The sequence below is a fragment of the Bombina bombina genome, chromosome 6 (genome assembly GCF_027579735.1).
Source record: "Bombina bombina isolate aBomBom1 chromosome 6, aBomBom1.pri, whole genome shotgun sequence".
Classification (NCBI taxonomy): domain Eukaryota; kingdom Metazoa; phylum Chordata; class Amphibia; order Anura; family Bombinatoridae; genus Bombina; species Bombina bombina.
Window position 1 is genome coordinate 907,571,045 of NC_069504.1, and position 17,403 is coordinate 907,588,447.

The 17,403-nt window shown below is 40.2% G+C and overlaps 1 protein-coding gene across 1 annotated transcript in view; it reads left to right on the forward strand.

Annotated features, from left to right (window-relative positions):
- IGDCC3 (immunoglobulin superfamily DCC subclass member 3) overlaps nt 1-17,403 on the forward strand; it is a 237,903-nt gene that overhangs the window by 191,607 nt on the left and 28,893 nt on the right. Inside the window, exon 10 of the mRNA XM_053719580.1 lies at nt 2,009-2,197. Within this exon, the coding sequence (XP_053575555.1) occupies nt 2,009-2,197 (189 nt within the window). The remainder of the gene's footprint in view (nt 1-2,008; nt 2,198-17,403) is intronic.

A 17,403-nucleotide genomic window follows, 5' to 3' on the forward strand; every position in this document is an offset into this window, starting at 1 on the left:
TTCCTGCAATCGCAATATCATTATATTATAATTTACTTTGTAATTTACTTGTATTTTCAAAGAACTACCATTTAGGTTAAATCCCATTCCAAAAATCAAAGAGTTTCCAAACCCATCGCTGGCTATACATTTCAATTCTCCAACCCTGACCGATAACCCAGGTTATCATAATGGCGGAGTATAGCCGCTATGCGCATGCGCGATATGCTAAATCGACGTCACTCACCAGCAGACCCGCTGTAATTGTGGTATCATGGAGGGGATATGCGCATGCGCAAATCTATAGATCGCAATACGCATGCGCATGGTGACGAAACAGTCACTTAATTATATGCACCCACTGTAATTGTGGTATCACGGAGGGGGATTTGAGCATGCGCAAATGGATGGATCGCAATACGCATGCGCATGGTGACGAAATAGTCACTTAATTATATGCAAAACATCGAGATCGGATTGGAAATGGATTTAGACAGTGCACGGCCCATTTTAGAAGGTTGTCTTGAACAACGTCATTTGAGAAAATAAAAAAATAATTTTATATGGCAGAGAAACATCGGTGGAATATAAAAGTAGGTAATTTCTAATATATGCATGTTTGGTAATTTACATTTGTGGTCACGGTGTAGACAAAAAAGAAAGTTTTGGAATCCTTTAAAAGAATATATATATATTTGCTGCAGTGTAGGTTCCCCCTAACCCCCCAACCTTCCAGATTCCCCCCAAAAAAGCTCTCTAACCCTCCTGCCAATACCCAGTTTGCTGCGAATTTGGCTAATTAAAAAAAAAAAAAGACCAATTTTTTCTGTAGTGTATCTGCCCCCCCTCCCCCTCCCAGATCTTTTTTCGTTAACGGATCCAACATGGGATCCCCCTCATTGCTCCTTCCCCCTCAATGACACAGTTATTTTTTTAATTTTATTTACTCCCTGTAGCGTGGCTGAGCAGTCCCACCCACTTCCGCCCTCCTCCTGCCCCCTGCAGCAATGGGCTGCCCACCCGCCTCCCTCCTTACCCTCCCACCCATCAGCGATTGGCACCACCACTGTCCGATGCTATTTTGAGTGAGATAGAGGCAGAGAAAAGCCCAGGACTGCAGCGACGTACAGGGTATGTCGCTGGTCCTTAAGGGCCCTCTCTGCATCAGTAACTCTGCAAATCTATTTCAGCAGGGCTCCACTCGTGGGGCATGCAGAAATAGCGAGATCTGGCTATTTTGAGTGAGATCGTGGCAGAGAGAAGCCCAGGACTGCAGTGACGTACAGGGTATGGAGCTGGTCATTAAGGGGTTTAATACAAGATTATCACAGAGGTAAAAAAAGTAAATTAAAATAACCGTGTTGGTTATGCAAAACTGGGGAATGGGTAATAAAGGGATTATATATCTTTAAAAAAAATACAAATTCTGGAGTAGACTGTCCCTTTAAAGTACAGAGAAATAAGGCAAAATAAATAATTTGAGCTTAGTGCAAAGTTGTTTTACATGCATAATTAAACATTTTATATTACAGTCTCAAAATATTTCATGGTGTAATTTATCTGACCATGCAACATTCTATTCAGATATTGCTCAGATAAGAGCACAAGCTCATTTACTTCTGTCTCTTACTATCAACTGGCAATGTCCCTTAATTAAAGGGACATTACACTTAAAATGTAATTATCCATAAAATGTTTAATTATGAGTAGTAAAAACCACTTTGTAATTTACTTACATTATTTATTTTATCTGCTTTTCATGTCATTAAATGTTGAAAATTATGTTTTGTTTCCCAGTGCCCCCCAGAGAGGCGGCAGTGCACTCTTAGTCCTTTTGAACATTCTACCCAGTTATTATTTGATCTGTGCAGTAACTTATTTCTATATGTTTCTTGGAGTGGAAAAACAATGCAAATTTTGCTGACAGAATAACAATTTTGAAAGCTATTTTGCATGCAGATCCTTTGTAAGTGTTAGTATATTGGCTTCTGTTCAGCTTATACTATAACCCTTGGTTAATCTGTTTCAGTTCCTGCAGTGCCGTCCCTCTACATCAAAGTCCTGAACAGTACAGCGATCCAAGCAGCCTGGGAACCATCAATCAAGCTGGGTCAAAATGAGGGCTTTAAACTGTACTACCGCAAGGTGCCACTGCCTCAGTACACCGGACCTATGCTGCTGCCTAGCAATGTTACCTCTTATACCATCTGCAGACTGGGTAAGGATTAAGGGGCAGAAAACTGTGTAGAAAAACAGATTTTCAGGTGATATGAAGGTCAAAAATGATGTTTTACAATGTACAGATTAATAACTGTAATATTCTCATATTTATTTGTGAAATCCTTATATGGCCTGATATAACAATTCATTATTAATTGCACTGTTTATTTTTAATCATTATAAAATGGTAGTAATAATAATTAGCATGCATGGGTATGGGCCACATATGCCAGGTAGGCAATTGTGCAAAGCAGGCTTCTCCTTTCCTGGGAGCTGGTGAAAGGGGAACTGAATATTTAAAATATGCCTACCCACCCACTCAATATACATGAACATGGACCTCCTATGTCATGCTGCCCATTGTACGAGGTAGCCTGATCATACTCTGCCTAGTATGGTGGCCAGTCTCAGCCTTTATCATCCTACTCACCCTACACATACAATCCCTATGTTCAGAGACAATATAGTGTGCACAGGATAAAGAGCAGCCATATAATAAATGGCTGCAAGACTAAGGGTCTGTTCCTGTCTGATATTGACATGTGGCTGATACAAGGGCTAAGGAAACAGAGGGCTTTAGGTTATGTGGCATGCGGTATACATAGTGTCTTACAGAGAAGCTGTAGGCCAGGGGGCTTATCTGCAGTCTGATGTGAGTATACAGCTGACAGAGGGGCAGCAGGACCAGGTTGTCCTATGTATTTGTGGCTGACGAATGAGCTACAGGGTCAGGGTAAGTGATATTGAATGTGGGGTGCAGATCTGTGGGTATGATAAGAGTTAATCAAGCTCCGAACTTGTGGGCCTGTGTTTCTGGCGAGTCTTCAGACTCGCCAAAAACAGCAGTTATGAAGCAGCGGTCTAAAGACCGCTGCTTCATAACCCTGTCCGCCTGCTCTAATGAGGCGGACAGGAGTCGCTGGAAATCAACCCGATCGAGTACGATCGGGTTGATTGACACCTCCCTGCTGGTGGCTGATTGGCCGCGAGTCTGCAGGGGGCGGCGTTGCACCAGCAGCTCACAAGAGCTGCTGGTGCAACGCATTCAGCGAGGTCTTGCGGACCTGATCCGCACTGTCGGATCAGGTCCGCAAGACCTTTGATAAATAGGCCCCAATATGTACAGCCAACAAACTGAGCTGCTCTCCCTTTAAATCCATTTTTTATTTACCTTTTTTTTTTTAAATAAACAACAACAACAAAAACATAGGGCACAGTTCCAAATTCATCCAGACAACTGACATTGTTCCTGCCCTTGACATCTGATTATTAATAAGTACATCCCTCTTATTACTAGTAATAACAGTATGAAATAGTCTAAAAGCTATAAGCGCAAATTTAACATAGAAGGCTATATTTAGCAGCAAGATATGTAATGTTATGTTTGCACTTTGCATAAGGAAATGAATGCTTAAAATAATTATCTAAAATGAAATTCAGTTTAAAATAGGAGACTGTACTGAGATTAAAAGGGAGTAATTTTTAATTTAATGTGTTCCCATTGTTATACCACCTGTATAGTAAAACATTTTTTGGAAATGAGCTTGTTTGGGTTTATTTTTGCTTTTGAAATAACTGGCTTTGCTCATCAAAATCAACACATACAATGAAAGTTACAGTACTTAAGTAATGGTCTTTGTGTATAGAAAGATTGAGATACAATAAGCAGGTCTGCTCTTACTGCATACTCCATTTGAATAGCCATGTTCTTGAGATTAAATGGTTTGTGGTTTTAATGAGGGAAACCAGTTAATTAAAAAATAAAGCTAAATGAGCAATTCCCCATGCATCTAATACTCTACGGCTACTATAACAAGTCATTGGAAACACAATTTACAGTACAGCATCCCTTTAATAATATAGTGAAATTTAACAATGATATGTAATGGGCAGTAAAGAAAAAGAAAATCTGAAGAGCACATAAAAATAGCTTGTTAAATATATTATGTGCCAGATTACAAGTGGAGCGCTAATTAATGCTCCAGCTCGAGCGTTAAATGCGCTAGAAGTAAGCTTTTTGCGCAGATTGAGTTGTGCTTGTATTATAAGTTGAAAGTAAACTGTTTTTGCTCGTGCGCTAACCCAATGAGAACAAAAAGCCGAACTTAGAATATCACGTGCACGTTCACACATTTCCTCATGGAAGTCAATAGAGGAAAATAAGTGGGGGGAAACCTAGCACTCTGCTTGGGCGCAAATCCGACATGAAAATATGAATATTTCACATTCTAATGTTCTTCTCATAGACAAATATGTTCTATTTATTCATTAATACATATTTCTACAAATATCGTATGTTTTTTTAGTACAGTATATTTCTATACATATATATACATGATATATAGGAATATCTATTTATAAATACATTAACATATTCAGCTATGCGCAGAACATTGGAATGTGAATACAGCAAATACACACTATAACACTTTATTAAATACTAGTTGGTAAGCCTGCCCAGAGGGCAGTCTATGGCCTCTATTTATCAACCTGTCAACTTACCTGCATTCGCCGGCACCAATACGCTCGCCTAAGATCGCCTAACTTCGCTGCCGCGGACCTGAATACGTTCTCCAAAATTATCAAAAAAGCTGTGAAAAAGCTGCGCACCAAGTACGGAGCGATGAGCAGTGGACTGTTGTTAACTAACAGTCATCGATCTCGCTGCTATTCGGCTTTTTCCCAGCTTTATTGGTACCCTATCACTAAACACCCACACTATACTATACTGTTTTACCCCCTATACCGCCGCTCTCTGATTCCCCCGCAACTAAATAAAGTTATTAACCCCTAAACAGCCGCTCCCGGACCCCGCCGCAACTCTAATAAATGTATTAACCCCTAAACCGCCGCTCCCGGAGCCCACCGCCACCTACATTATACATATTAACCCCTAATCTGCTGCCCCTATACCGCCGCCACCTACATAAAGTTATTAACCCCTATGCTGCTGCTCCCGGACCCCGCTGCAACTAAATAGTTTAACCCCTAAACCGCCGCTCCCGGAGCCCACCGCCACCTACATTATATTTATTAACCCCTAATCTGCCGCCCCCTACACCGCCGCCACTATATTAAATTTATTAACCCCTAAACCTAAGTCTAACCCTGTAATGTCAGGGAAAAGAGACATGTGTTAGAGTGGACCACAGCTACTGATAAATAGGTATATGAATAATATAGGGTGTAGCTAAGTGTGTAGCAGGGTGTCACACGGATATTACACATAAGTAATATGTGGCAACCTAGCACACACACAAGAAGCAGTTAATATGTGAAGAAGAAAAAACGAAAATAAAAATTAGATAAGCATCAGCACAACACTATTGCTGATAAATGCAGGAGTAGTTTAATCAGCAGTGTGAATAGATGCTTAAGCCTCTTTTGGAGGAGTAGGTTAACAAATACGAGCTGAATATATGTTTGTGCACAAAACAGAAAAATAATGGAGGATACTTTTATAACAAGAGCTCAAGTAAAAATGGGTGTACTTACGAATAAGCACAAGTGTGTAAAGCATAATACAGGTTAAAAAATATAAGCAAGGAAATAACCCCCTAGTATCGGTACCTTGATTACCTAAGTTGCAGACTGATTGTGAGAGGAACCGCAAGTAGGATAAGCAGCGGTAAGCGGTTAGGAGGCAGCCGGTCTCGGCAGGAGAGTGGCGTGTGACGTCACAGAGGCCGCAGTTCCGGTAGCGGAGCAGGTCCCAGCTCTGCTTGGGAGCGAAACAGGAACAGAGCTCAATGAGCGGTTGCTGCAGGAATTGCAGGAAAGGTGTGCAGCTCAGGACTGGTCCCAGTAGAGAAACAATACCAAGCAATGAGTGAGTGTGGATTGCAGGTATTTATGGTAATTCCAAGCAGTTAAAGGGGCAGTGCTAATATAGAAAGGAATATGCATGACAGAACACCCCCCTCCAGGAGCAGCACCGATGCTCAAAGTCTTGGACGTTCTGGGTGTCTTTGATGGAATCTGGAAATTAATCTGGGAGCTGAGATGTTGGTGGATGGCTCCCAGGAGTTGTGTTCACTAGAGTATCCCTTCCATTTGATGAGATATTGAAGATCACCCCTGAAACGTCTAGCATCCAGAATATCCTCAACCTCATATTCCATGTTGGGGTCTATGGAGACAGGAGGTAGCGTGGTATCTGTAGGTTGGGTACGTAGGGTTCGGTAAGGTTTGAGTAATGATACATGAAAGGTGGGATGTATCCTGAGTGTAGTAGGTAACGTAAGACGAACAGCGTTGCAGTTGATGATCCGCTGGATAGGGAATGGTCCGATGAAGAGTGGTGAAAGCTTCCTGGATGGAGTTGACAAGCGTAGATTTTTTGTGGACAGCCAGACAAGATCTCCTGGTTTGTATGTAGGTGGTGGAGTGCGGCGTCAGTCGTAATATTTTTTTTGTATAATCTTTGCATCATCAATTGCTTGTTTAACAGAAACAAAATTTGAAGTGATGGTGGAAGCTAAGTCTGAAATATGGGAATGATCTGAAACCAGTTCAGGCAACCATTGGAAGGAAGGATGGAACCCATAGTTGACATAGAAGGGTGTCTGTTTAGTTGTAGAATGTAGAGTATTATTAAAAACGAATTCAGCAAAATGTAGTAGTTGGGACCAGGAATGTTGATTTGTATGACAATAAGTCCTTAGGAACTGTTCTACCCATTGGTTACAACGTTCTGTCTGTCCGTTCGTCTGAGGATGGTAGGACGAAGAAAGGGACTTATCAATGGAAAATTGTTTGCAGAAGGCAGACCACAGGGCGCTGGTGAATTGGGCAAGCCATGTAGCCTGATGACATTTTTCAAAAGTAGTTGTATGGTTTCTGCTGCAGTGGGGAGCTTGTGGTAAGGTATAAGATGGATCATTTTGCTGAACAAATCCACCACTACTAATATAGTGGTGTTTTTTTTCAGAAATGGGTAAATCCACAATGTAATCTAGGGCAATTTCTTGCCAGGGTCTATCAGGTGTAGGAATTGATAGAGAAGTCCATAAGGTGGTCTTTTGTTTCTTTTAGATACGGTACAAGTGGGGCAAGAGTTAATGAACTGTGTCACATCAGTTAATAAGGTTGGCCACCAGTAAGATCTCTGTACTAGTTCCTTAGTTTTGGTTACTCCACAATGTCCCCCTAGAGACGAGTCGTGAGCGGATTTGAATAACTGGTCACGTAGAGATGGAGGAAGATATAGTTTGTTCCCATAACAATAAAGTCCTTGGTTGTTAATTGTTAGAAGATGTTCAGGTTTGGAGGAATCCTTCATTTGTTCAGATTTTAACAGAGGTCCAAAATCAACCATGAATAGAAGAAAGTTTTCTTCGGGAATGACGTGTTGGCTTGTGGTAATGTCCAGAGGTGGTTGTGGAAGTCGAGATAGGGCGTCTGCCTTCCCATTTTTCCTGGCAGGTCTGTAGGTAATGAGAAAATTGAAGCGTGAAAAGAATAAATTCCAGCGAACTTGGCGAGCAGAAAGCGTTCTTGTGGACTTTAGGAATTGTAAGTTTCGATGATCAGTATAAACTATGGTTGGCGTTGTAACACCTTCCAGTAGGTGTCTCCATTGCTCGAATGCAGCCTTAATAGCCAGGAGTTCCTTTTCGCCAATTGGATAGTTTCTTTCTGCTGTTGTTAGAGTACGAGAATAATAAGCTACAGGATGTAATGGTTGTTGTAATGATTGTCGTTGTGAAAGGATGGCTCCAAGTGCAAAATCAGAAGCGTCTACTTCAAGTGTATAAGGGAGTTCTGGGTTTGGGTAGCGCAAAATGGGAGCAGATGTAAATCGTGATTTCAGTAAATCAAAAGCATCTTGAGCGACAGTTGACCAGAAAAATTTTGTATTTTGCTTTGTGAGATCAATAAGAGGTTTAGCAAGAGAGGAGTAATTTTTAATAAATTTTCTGTAGAAATTGGCGAATCCAAGAAAACTTTGAACTTGTTTTCTGGAAGTAGGGACAGGCCAATTTACTACAGATTTTATTTTAGTATCATCCATACGTATACCCTTATCAGATATTATGTATCCAAGGAATGGTATACTGCTGGCATGAAAGATGCATTTTTCTGCTTTTACATATAAAGAGTTACTTCTGAGTCTAGTCAATACCTGTCGGACATGGATTTTGTGGTCTGCTAGAGATTTGGAGTATATGAGAATGTCGTCGAGGTAAATGACTACGTAGGTATCCAGGACATCCTTGAAAATGTCATTTATGAGATGTTGGAAGGTAGCAGGAGCGTTACAGAGACCGAATGGCATGACTACATACTCGTATAACCCATAACGGGTACGAAATGCAGTCAGCCATTCGTCTCCTGCCCTCATCCTGATCAAGTTGTAGGCTCCCCTAAGGTCTAACTTGGTGAAGATTTTGGAACCTTCTAGACGCTCAATTAATTCACTGATAAGGGGTAAGGGGTAACGGTTTTTTATAGTAACTTTGTTTAACTGCCTATAATCCACAATAGGTCTTAGGGAGGCATCTTTGATTTTAACAAAAAAAATCCCTGCTGCTGCAGGAGAGGTTGATGGTCTTATAAAACCTTTTTTAAGGTTTTCTTCGATGTAGGATCTAAGATGTAACAGTTCTGGTTTAGACAGAGGGAAGATGTGCCCACAAGGAATTGCCGCCCCTGGAAGGAGATCGATTGGGCAGTCATACGGCCTGTGTGGTGGAAGATTTTCTGATTGTTTCTTGCTGAACACATCAGAAAAATCTTCATAATCAGGGGGCACATTTGTTTGTACACCTTCGGGTGATGGTTGAAGTAGCAATTGAGGGTAACAGGTTGCAGTAATCTGAAGTAAACTGTAAAGAGAGGGATGACCAAGTGATGGTAGGATCATGTTGCCTAAGCCATTGTAGCCCTAGAATTAGGGGAAAGTCAGGTGAAGTAATGACATCGAATTTGATATACTCCCTATGGTGACACTCTGTTGACATTAAAATAGGAATTGTCTCAAACAGAACAGGTCCTGTGGACAAGACCTCACCATCTATTCCTCTCAAATGAACAGGAGACAGTTTCTTGTGCAAGGGAATTTTATTAGATTCACAAAAACTTTTATCAATGTAAGAGAGGGAGGCTCCGGAGTCAATAATCCCTGGGACGGTCACCCGAGTTTGATCCCACTGTAAAACAAGAGTGGTTTTACAATACTGGTTACATTTGAGGACAGTCTTAATTGAATGATAGGGAGTCAACAGCTTACCCTTTCTTTGGCGGGTGAGGTTGGGGCACTCTCTTATCCCATGCTCTTCAGAGGCACAGTACATGCACAGGTTATGAGTGCGACGTCTTGTCTTTTCCTGGGAACTTATGGGTCCCCTTAAGAAGGCGATATCCATAGGTTCTGGAGGGGGTTTTGAGTGTGTACTGGGTGGATTGTTTGTGAGCCTGGGTCTAGAGAATGAATCATGGCTAGACCGTTCGTGATGTCTTTCCCTAAGCCTTCTGTCAATGCATATACATAGGTCTATAAGTTGTTCCAGAGTGGGAGGTATTTGGGTGCGAGATAACTCGTCCTTAACCGCATCTGACAACCCCAACCGAAATTGATTTCGGAGAGGCAAGTTGTTCCATTGGGTGTCAGGAGCCCACCTCTTGAATTCCGCTATATATTCTTCTACGTCTCTCTTCCTCTGCCTTAGGGACCTCATGGCATTTTCAGCTGTTTGCTGCTTAAAGGGATCCTCATAAAGTTGTGATAAGGCAGAGAAGAAAGAGTCTAAGGAGTTAAGAATGTCATCATTGTGCTCCAGAAAACTATTTGCCCATGCCCTTGGCTCTGCCCTCAGGTAGGAGATGTTTGTCATAACTTTTACCCTATCGGTAGGATATGTATAGGGTTTAAGAGTAAAAAGTAAATAGCATGAATTTTTAAATTCCCTAAACATCTTTCTATCTCCTGAGAAAGGTTCAGGGGAACTAATATGGGGTTCTAAGGGAGGGGGTTTTCTATCAACAACCTCCTTGATATAAGTTTTTAAATTATCATTTTCAAGTTTTAAAACAGTAAGACCCTCAGTTAATAAGTCTACTTTGTTGCTTAGTGTTTGTATGTGTGTATTCATATCAGTTGGGTCCATTTTTAGAAGGCTTGGTATTTCTGTAATGTCAGGGAAAAGAGACATGTGTTAGAGTGGACCACAGCTACTGATAAATAGGTATATGAATAATATAGGGTGTAGCTAAGTGTGTAGCAGGGTGTCACACGGATATTACACATAAGCAATATGTGGCAACCTAGCACACACACAAGAAGCAGTTAATATGTGAAGAAGAAAAAACAAAAATAAAAATTAGATAAGCATCAGCACAACACTATTGCTGATAAATGCAGGAGTAGTCTAATCAGCAGTGTGAATACATGCTTAAGCCTCTTTTGGAGGAGTAGGTTAACAAATACGAGCTGAATATATGTTTGTGCACAAAACAGAAAAATAATGGAGGATACTTTTATAACAAGAGCTCAAGTAAAAATGGGTGTACTTACGAATAAGCACAAGTGTGTAAAGCATAATACAGGTTAAAAAATATAAGCAAGGAAATAACCCCCTAGTATCGGTACCTTGATTACCTAAGTTGCAGACTGATTGTGAGAGGAACCGCAAGTAGGATAAGCAGCGGTAAGCGGTTAGGAGGCAGCCGGTCTCGGCAGGAGAGTGGCGTGTGACGTCACAGAGGCCGCAGTTCCGGTAGCGGAGCAGGTCCCAGCTCTGCTTGGGAGCGAAACAGGAACAGAGCTCAATGAGCGGTTGCTGCAGGAATTGCAGGAAAGGTGTGCAGCTCAGGACTGGTCCCAGTAGAGAAACAATACCAAGCAATGAGTGAGTGTGGATTGCAGGTATTTATGGTAATTCCAAGCAGTTAAAGGGGCAGTGCTAATATAGAAAGGAATATGCATGACAAACCCTAACAACCCCTAACTTAAATATAATTTAAATAAATATAAATAAATATTCCTATAATTAACTAAATTATTCCTATTTAAAACTAAATACTTACCTATAAAATAAACCCTAAGATAGCTACAATATAACTAATAGTTACATTGTAGCTATCTTAGGGTTTATTTTTATTTTACAGGCAACTTTGTATTTATTTTAACTAGGTACAATAGTTATTAAATAGTTATTAACTATTTAATAGCTACCTAGTTAAAATAAAGACAAAAGTACCTGTAAAATAAAACCTAACCTAAGTTACAATTACACCTAACACTACACTATAATTAAATTAATTACCTACATTAACTTCAATTAACTACAATTAAATAAAATTAACTAAAGTACGAAACCCCCCCACTAAATTACAGAAAATAAAATAATTACAATTTTTTTTAAACTAATTACACCTAATCTAATCTAATCCCCCTAATAAAATAAAAAAGTCCCCCAAAATAATAAAAAGCCCTACCCTATACTAAATTACAAATATCCCTTAAAAGGGCCTTTTGCGGGGTATTGCCCCAAAGTAATCAGCTCTTTTACTTGTAAAAAAAAGTACAAAACCCCCCCAACATTAAAACTCACCACCAACACAACCAAACCTACTCTAAAACCCACCTAATCCCCCCTTAATAAAACCTAACACTAACTGCTTGAAGATCACCTTACCTTGAGAAGTCTTCACCCAACCGGGCCGAGGTCCTCAACGAAGCCAGGCGAAGTGGTCCTCCAGACGGGCAGAAGTCCTCATCCAGATGGCATCTTCTATCTTCATCCATCCGGCGCGGAGCGGCTCCATCTTCAAGACATCCGACGCGGAGCATCCTCTTCTTTCAACGTCTTCTTCGGGAATGAAGGTTCCTTTAAATGACGTCATCCAAGATGGCGTCCCTTCAATTCCGATTGGCTGATAGAATTCTATCAGCCAATCGGAATTAAGGTAGGAAAAATCCTATTGGCTGATGCAATCAGCCAATAGGATTGAGCTTGCATTCTATTGGTTGATTGGAACAGCCAGTAGAATGTGAGCTCAATCCTATTGGCTGATTGGATCAGCCAATAGGATTGTACTTCAATCCTATTGGTTGATTGCATCAGCCAATAGGATTTCTCCTACCTTAATTCGGATTGGCTGATAGAATTCTATCAGCCAATCGGAATTGAAGGGACGCCATCTTGGATGACGTAATTTAAAGGAACCTTCATTCCGAAGAAGACGTCGAAAGAAGAGGATGCTCCGCGTCGGATGTCTTGAAGATGGAGCCGCTCCGCGCCGGATGTATGAAGATAGAAGATGCCGTCTGGATGAAGACTTCTGCCCGTCTGGAGGACCACTTCGCCCAGCTTCTTTGAGGACTTCGGCCTGGTTGGGTGAAGACTTCTCAAGGTAGGGTGATCTTCAAGGGGTTAGTGTTAGTTTTTTTTAAGGGGGGATTGGGTGGGTTTTAGAGTAGGGTTGGGTGTGTGGGTGGTGGGTTTTAATGTTGGGGGGGTATTGTACTTTATTTTACAGGTAAAAGAGCTGATTACTTTGGGGTAATGCCCCGCAAAAGGCCCTTTTAAGGGCTATTTGTAATTTAGTATAGGGTAGGGCTTTTTATTATTTTGGGGGGCTTTTTTATTTTATTAGGGGGATTAGATTAGGGGTAATTAGTTTAAAATTCTTGTAATTATTTTATTATTTTCTGTAATTTAGTGGGGGGTTTTTGTACTTTAGTTAATTTTATTTAATTATAGCTAATTGTAGTTAATGTAGGTAATTAATTTAATTATAGTGTAGTATTAGGTGTAATTGTAACTTAGGTTAGATTTTATTTTACAGGTACTTTTGTCTTTATTTTAACAAGGTATTTATTAAATAGTTAATAATTATTGTACCTAGTTAAAATAAATACAAAGTTGCCTGTAAAATAAAAATAAACCCTAAGCTAGCTACAATGTAACGATTAGTTATATTGTAGCTAGCTTAGGGTTTATTTTATAGGTAAGTATTTAGTTTTAAATAGGAATAATTTAGTTAATTATAGGAATATTTATTTAGATTTATTTAAATTATATTTAAGTTAGGGGGTGTTAGGGTTAGGGTTAGGGTTAGACATAGGTTTAGGGGTTAATAAATTTAATATATTGGCGGCGGTGTAGGGGGCGGCAGATTAGGGGTTAATATGTATAATATAGGTGGAGGTGGGCTCTGGGAGCGGCAGTTTAGGGGTTAAACAATTTATTTAGTTGCGGCGGGGTCCGTGAGTGGCGGTTAAGGGGTTAATAAGTTTATTAGAGTGGCGGTGGGGTCCGTGAGCGACGGTTTATGGGTTAATTAGTATAATGTAGGTGGTGGCGGTGTAGGGGGGGCAGACTAGGGGTATTTAGACTCGGGGTACATGTTAGGGTGTTAGGTGTAGACATTACCATAGGAATCAATGGGATATCGGGCAGCAGCGACCATGAGCTTATGCTGCTGTCAGACTCCCATTGATTCCTATGGTACGCTGGGCCGGAAAAGTGCAGAGCGTACCTGCTAGTTATTTGATAACTAGCAAAAGTAGTCAGATTGTGCCAAACTTGCATTCGGAACATCTGGAGTGACGTAAGCATCGATCTGTGTCGGACTGATAACTAAGGCGAATCAGGCTCCCCACAAATACGCTGCAGAATTCCAGCGTATTTGCGGTTGACAGCTTGATAAATAGAGGCCTATGTGTTGTTAATAAAAAGAAATAAAAAAAATTGAACTACAGAAAAAATAAACAAATTATCAAAAATTATAAAATTAAACCTAATTCCTGAAAATTAAAAAGCTCTGCCCCTCAAATAAAAACACCCCCTAATCTAATGCTGAACTACCAATAGCTCTTTTGCTGCCCATCCCTTATCTAAAAAAAAAACAACAACAAAAGAAAACCTATATCTAAAACCCTCCAAAAAGTAAAAATAAAACCTAATTCCTATGAAAATAAAAAAGCCCCCCCCCAAATAAAAACATCCCCTAATCTAATGCTAAGCTTTTGTAGGGCATTGCCCTAAGTTAAACAGCTCTTTTGCAGTCTCAAATAATTCTAAGTCCCCCCTAACAGTAAAACCCACCACCCACCAAACCCCCAAAAATAAATAAACCTACCACTAAAAAACCTAAATTATCCATTGCCTTGAAAAGGGCATTTGTATGGGAATTGCCCTTAAAAGGGCATTCAGCTCTTTTGCTGCCCATCGCTAATCTAAAAAAAAAAAAAAAATTATGAAAAAAAAAAAAAAACTAAGTCTAACCCCCCAAAATTAAAAAATTAAACCTAAGTTTAAATTTAAGCTAAATTTACAGAAAATAAAAAATCTAATATTACAGAAAATAAAAAACCAAAATTACTAAAGTTTAAAAAATTAAACCTAATCCCTATGAAAATAAAAAAGCCCCCCCCCCAAAAATAAAAACACCCCCTAATCTAAGAATAAACTGCCAGTAGCCCTTAAAAGGGCTTTTTTTGCAGGGCATTGCCCCAAGGTAAACAGCTCTTTTACAGAAGAAAAAAGTCTAAGTCCCCCCTAACAGTAAACTCCCCCACACACCAAACCCCCCAAAATAAAAACCTAACACTAAACCTAAAAACTAAACTATCCATTGCCCTGAAAGGGGCATTTGTATGGGCATTGAACTTAAAAGGACATTCAACTCTTTTGCTGCCCATCCCTAATCTAAAAAAAAAAAAACCCTAACACTAAAGCCCCAAATAGATACTCACGGGTCCTGAAGTCCGGCGGAGAAGGTCCTCTTCCATGCGGTGAAGTCTTCTTCCAAATGGCCGGCATCTTCTTCCAAGCGGGACCTCTTCTTTCTTCATCCAGGACAGCGGAACTGAAGACCAGCGATGACGGAACTGAAGACCGGCGACCACGGAGCCATGGAGAGTGGAGGATCCTCTTCTTCCGATCGCCACCGTACACTGAATAGTGAATTCAAGGTATGCGATTAAAGATGGCGTCCCTTGAATTCCTATTGGCTGATTTGATTCTTCAAATTCAAATCAACCATTAGGATGAGAGCTACCGAAATCCTATTGGCTGTTTAATGGCTCCGTGGTCACCGGTCTTAAGTTCCATGGTCGCCGGTCTTCAGCTCCGCCCTCCACTCCGCACCGGATTGTTCCTGGAAGAAGAAAGATGAGGTTGCCGCTTGGAAGACTTCCCCGCATGGGACAGAACCTTCTCCGCCGGACTTCAGGAACAGTGAATATCAACCTGGGGCTTAGACTTAGGTTTTTTTTATTTTTTTATTTAGATTAGGGTAGGCAATTCCTAAAAGAGCTAAATGCCCTTTTAAGGGCAATGCCCAAAGAAATGCCCTTTTCAGGGCAATGGGTAGTTTAGGTGTTTTTAGTGTTAGGTTATTTTATTTGGGGGGGGTTTGGTGGGTGGGGGGTTTACTTTTAGGGGGGGCAGACTTTTTCTTCTGCAAAACAGCTGTTTATCTTGGGACAATGCCCTGCAAAAAGCCCTTCTAAGGGCTACTGGCAGTTTATTATTAGATTAGGGGGTGTTTTTATTTTAGGGGGGCTTTTTTATTTTCCCTAGGGATTAGGTTTAATTTTGTAAACTTTGTTAATTTGTATTTTTATGTTCTGTAATGTTAGCCTTTTTTACTTTTTGTAATCTTAGCTTTTTTTTATTTTTTGTAACTTTAGTATTTTTTAGTTTAGGTAATTTGTGTTAATTTAGGTGGTGTTAGGTTAGGGGGTGTTAGGTTAAGGGGCTTAGTAATTTAATTAGTTAGTTATTTGCATTGTGGGTTTTGGCAGTTGAAGAGGTTAATAGGTTAATTAGGTTTATTGCGATGTGGGGGTTTTGCGGTTTAGGGGTTAATAGGGTAGATAGGTTAGTTGCAATGTGGGGGGTTTGCGGTTTAGGGGTTAATAGGTTAATTATGTTTATTGCGATGTGGGGTTTTTGCGGTTTAGGGATTAATAGGGCAATTAGGTTTATTGCGATGTGGGGGTTTTGCGGTTTAGGGGTTAACAGGGTAATTAGGTTTATTGCGATGTGGGTGGTTGACGGTTAAGGGATTGATTACTTTATTATTTTGTGATGTGTGGGTTTGTGGTGTATGTGTTAAAACTTTGTGTGGGAGGTTAATTTTTTTTTGTTATACTTCGTGCGGACGAATTCTTGTGAAAGTGAATTCTTTTGGCTGCCTCGCGCTGCCAACATTTGATTGATGATACGTGCGCAACTGCCGACAGCGATGGACATTACAAACGCAATTATGGTATAGATGAATAGTGCATAAATATGTTTTTACATGTTTTCATTTGCTTAACTAATGTCAAAAATAAAGTTAAGCGCTAAAAAGCAAGGGTATATATAAGTGATGTGTAGATAAACGTGAAGTAAGTGTTCAAAAATATAATATATCTTCAATGTATTACTGGAAGGATATATATATATATATATCAGGAAAGAGACAGAGGCATATATATAGTGTCAAATGGAAAATTCCAAGCAGCAATTTATTATACTATTTAAAAACAGATAGGTGTCTAGAATCTAAAACGATACAATGTAAAATAAAGAGACGTCTCCCTTAAACAATGTAATTATACATATAAAATAAACATAAAAGAACGATTAGTTCAGTACTTGCGCTTTGTCGAAAGTGTAACGGTATCCCAAAATTGAGTGAAGTTGTTTGCTTGCCAAGTGGCAAAAAAGTCAACTATTAGGTTGCAGGCCTTAATTACCCGGTGTGTATGGTTGGCGTTACTGTTTGAAAATAGGAGCGCCTTTTTGTGTAGAGGTAACGTGACGTCACGTTCTATGATGGCAGGTGGTGTTACCGTGGCAACCCCTATTCCTTAGTATGGAAGGAAGTCCTGGGGGATATTAAGGCAATCTTTGCGGTCACGAAAATTGACTAGTAGAAATTCTTTGTGCTTCAAATAAGCAGGGTTTTATGTAGACTTCTTGAGCCTTACTTTGGACTTTGCGGTCGCTATGTAGCGACTGATGGTGCCGAATAATGTTGGTTCTCCAGACTTTTTTACCAGAGATAGCAGGTGGATCCCTCAAGTGAATAACTCGGTTGTCATTAGTAACGACTATAGGATCTTGAGATGTAGAAGTGGGTCTTTGCGGTCGCTAGTAGCGACTAGGTTATCCTTTGTTGAAAGACTTGGTGGTCGCAAATAGCGACTAGAAAAGCATGTTGAAGACTTGGTGGTCGTTAGTAACGACTAAAGGATCTTAGGAT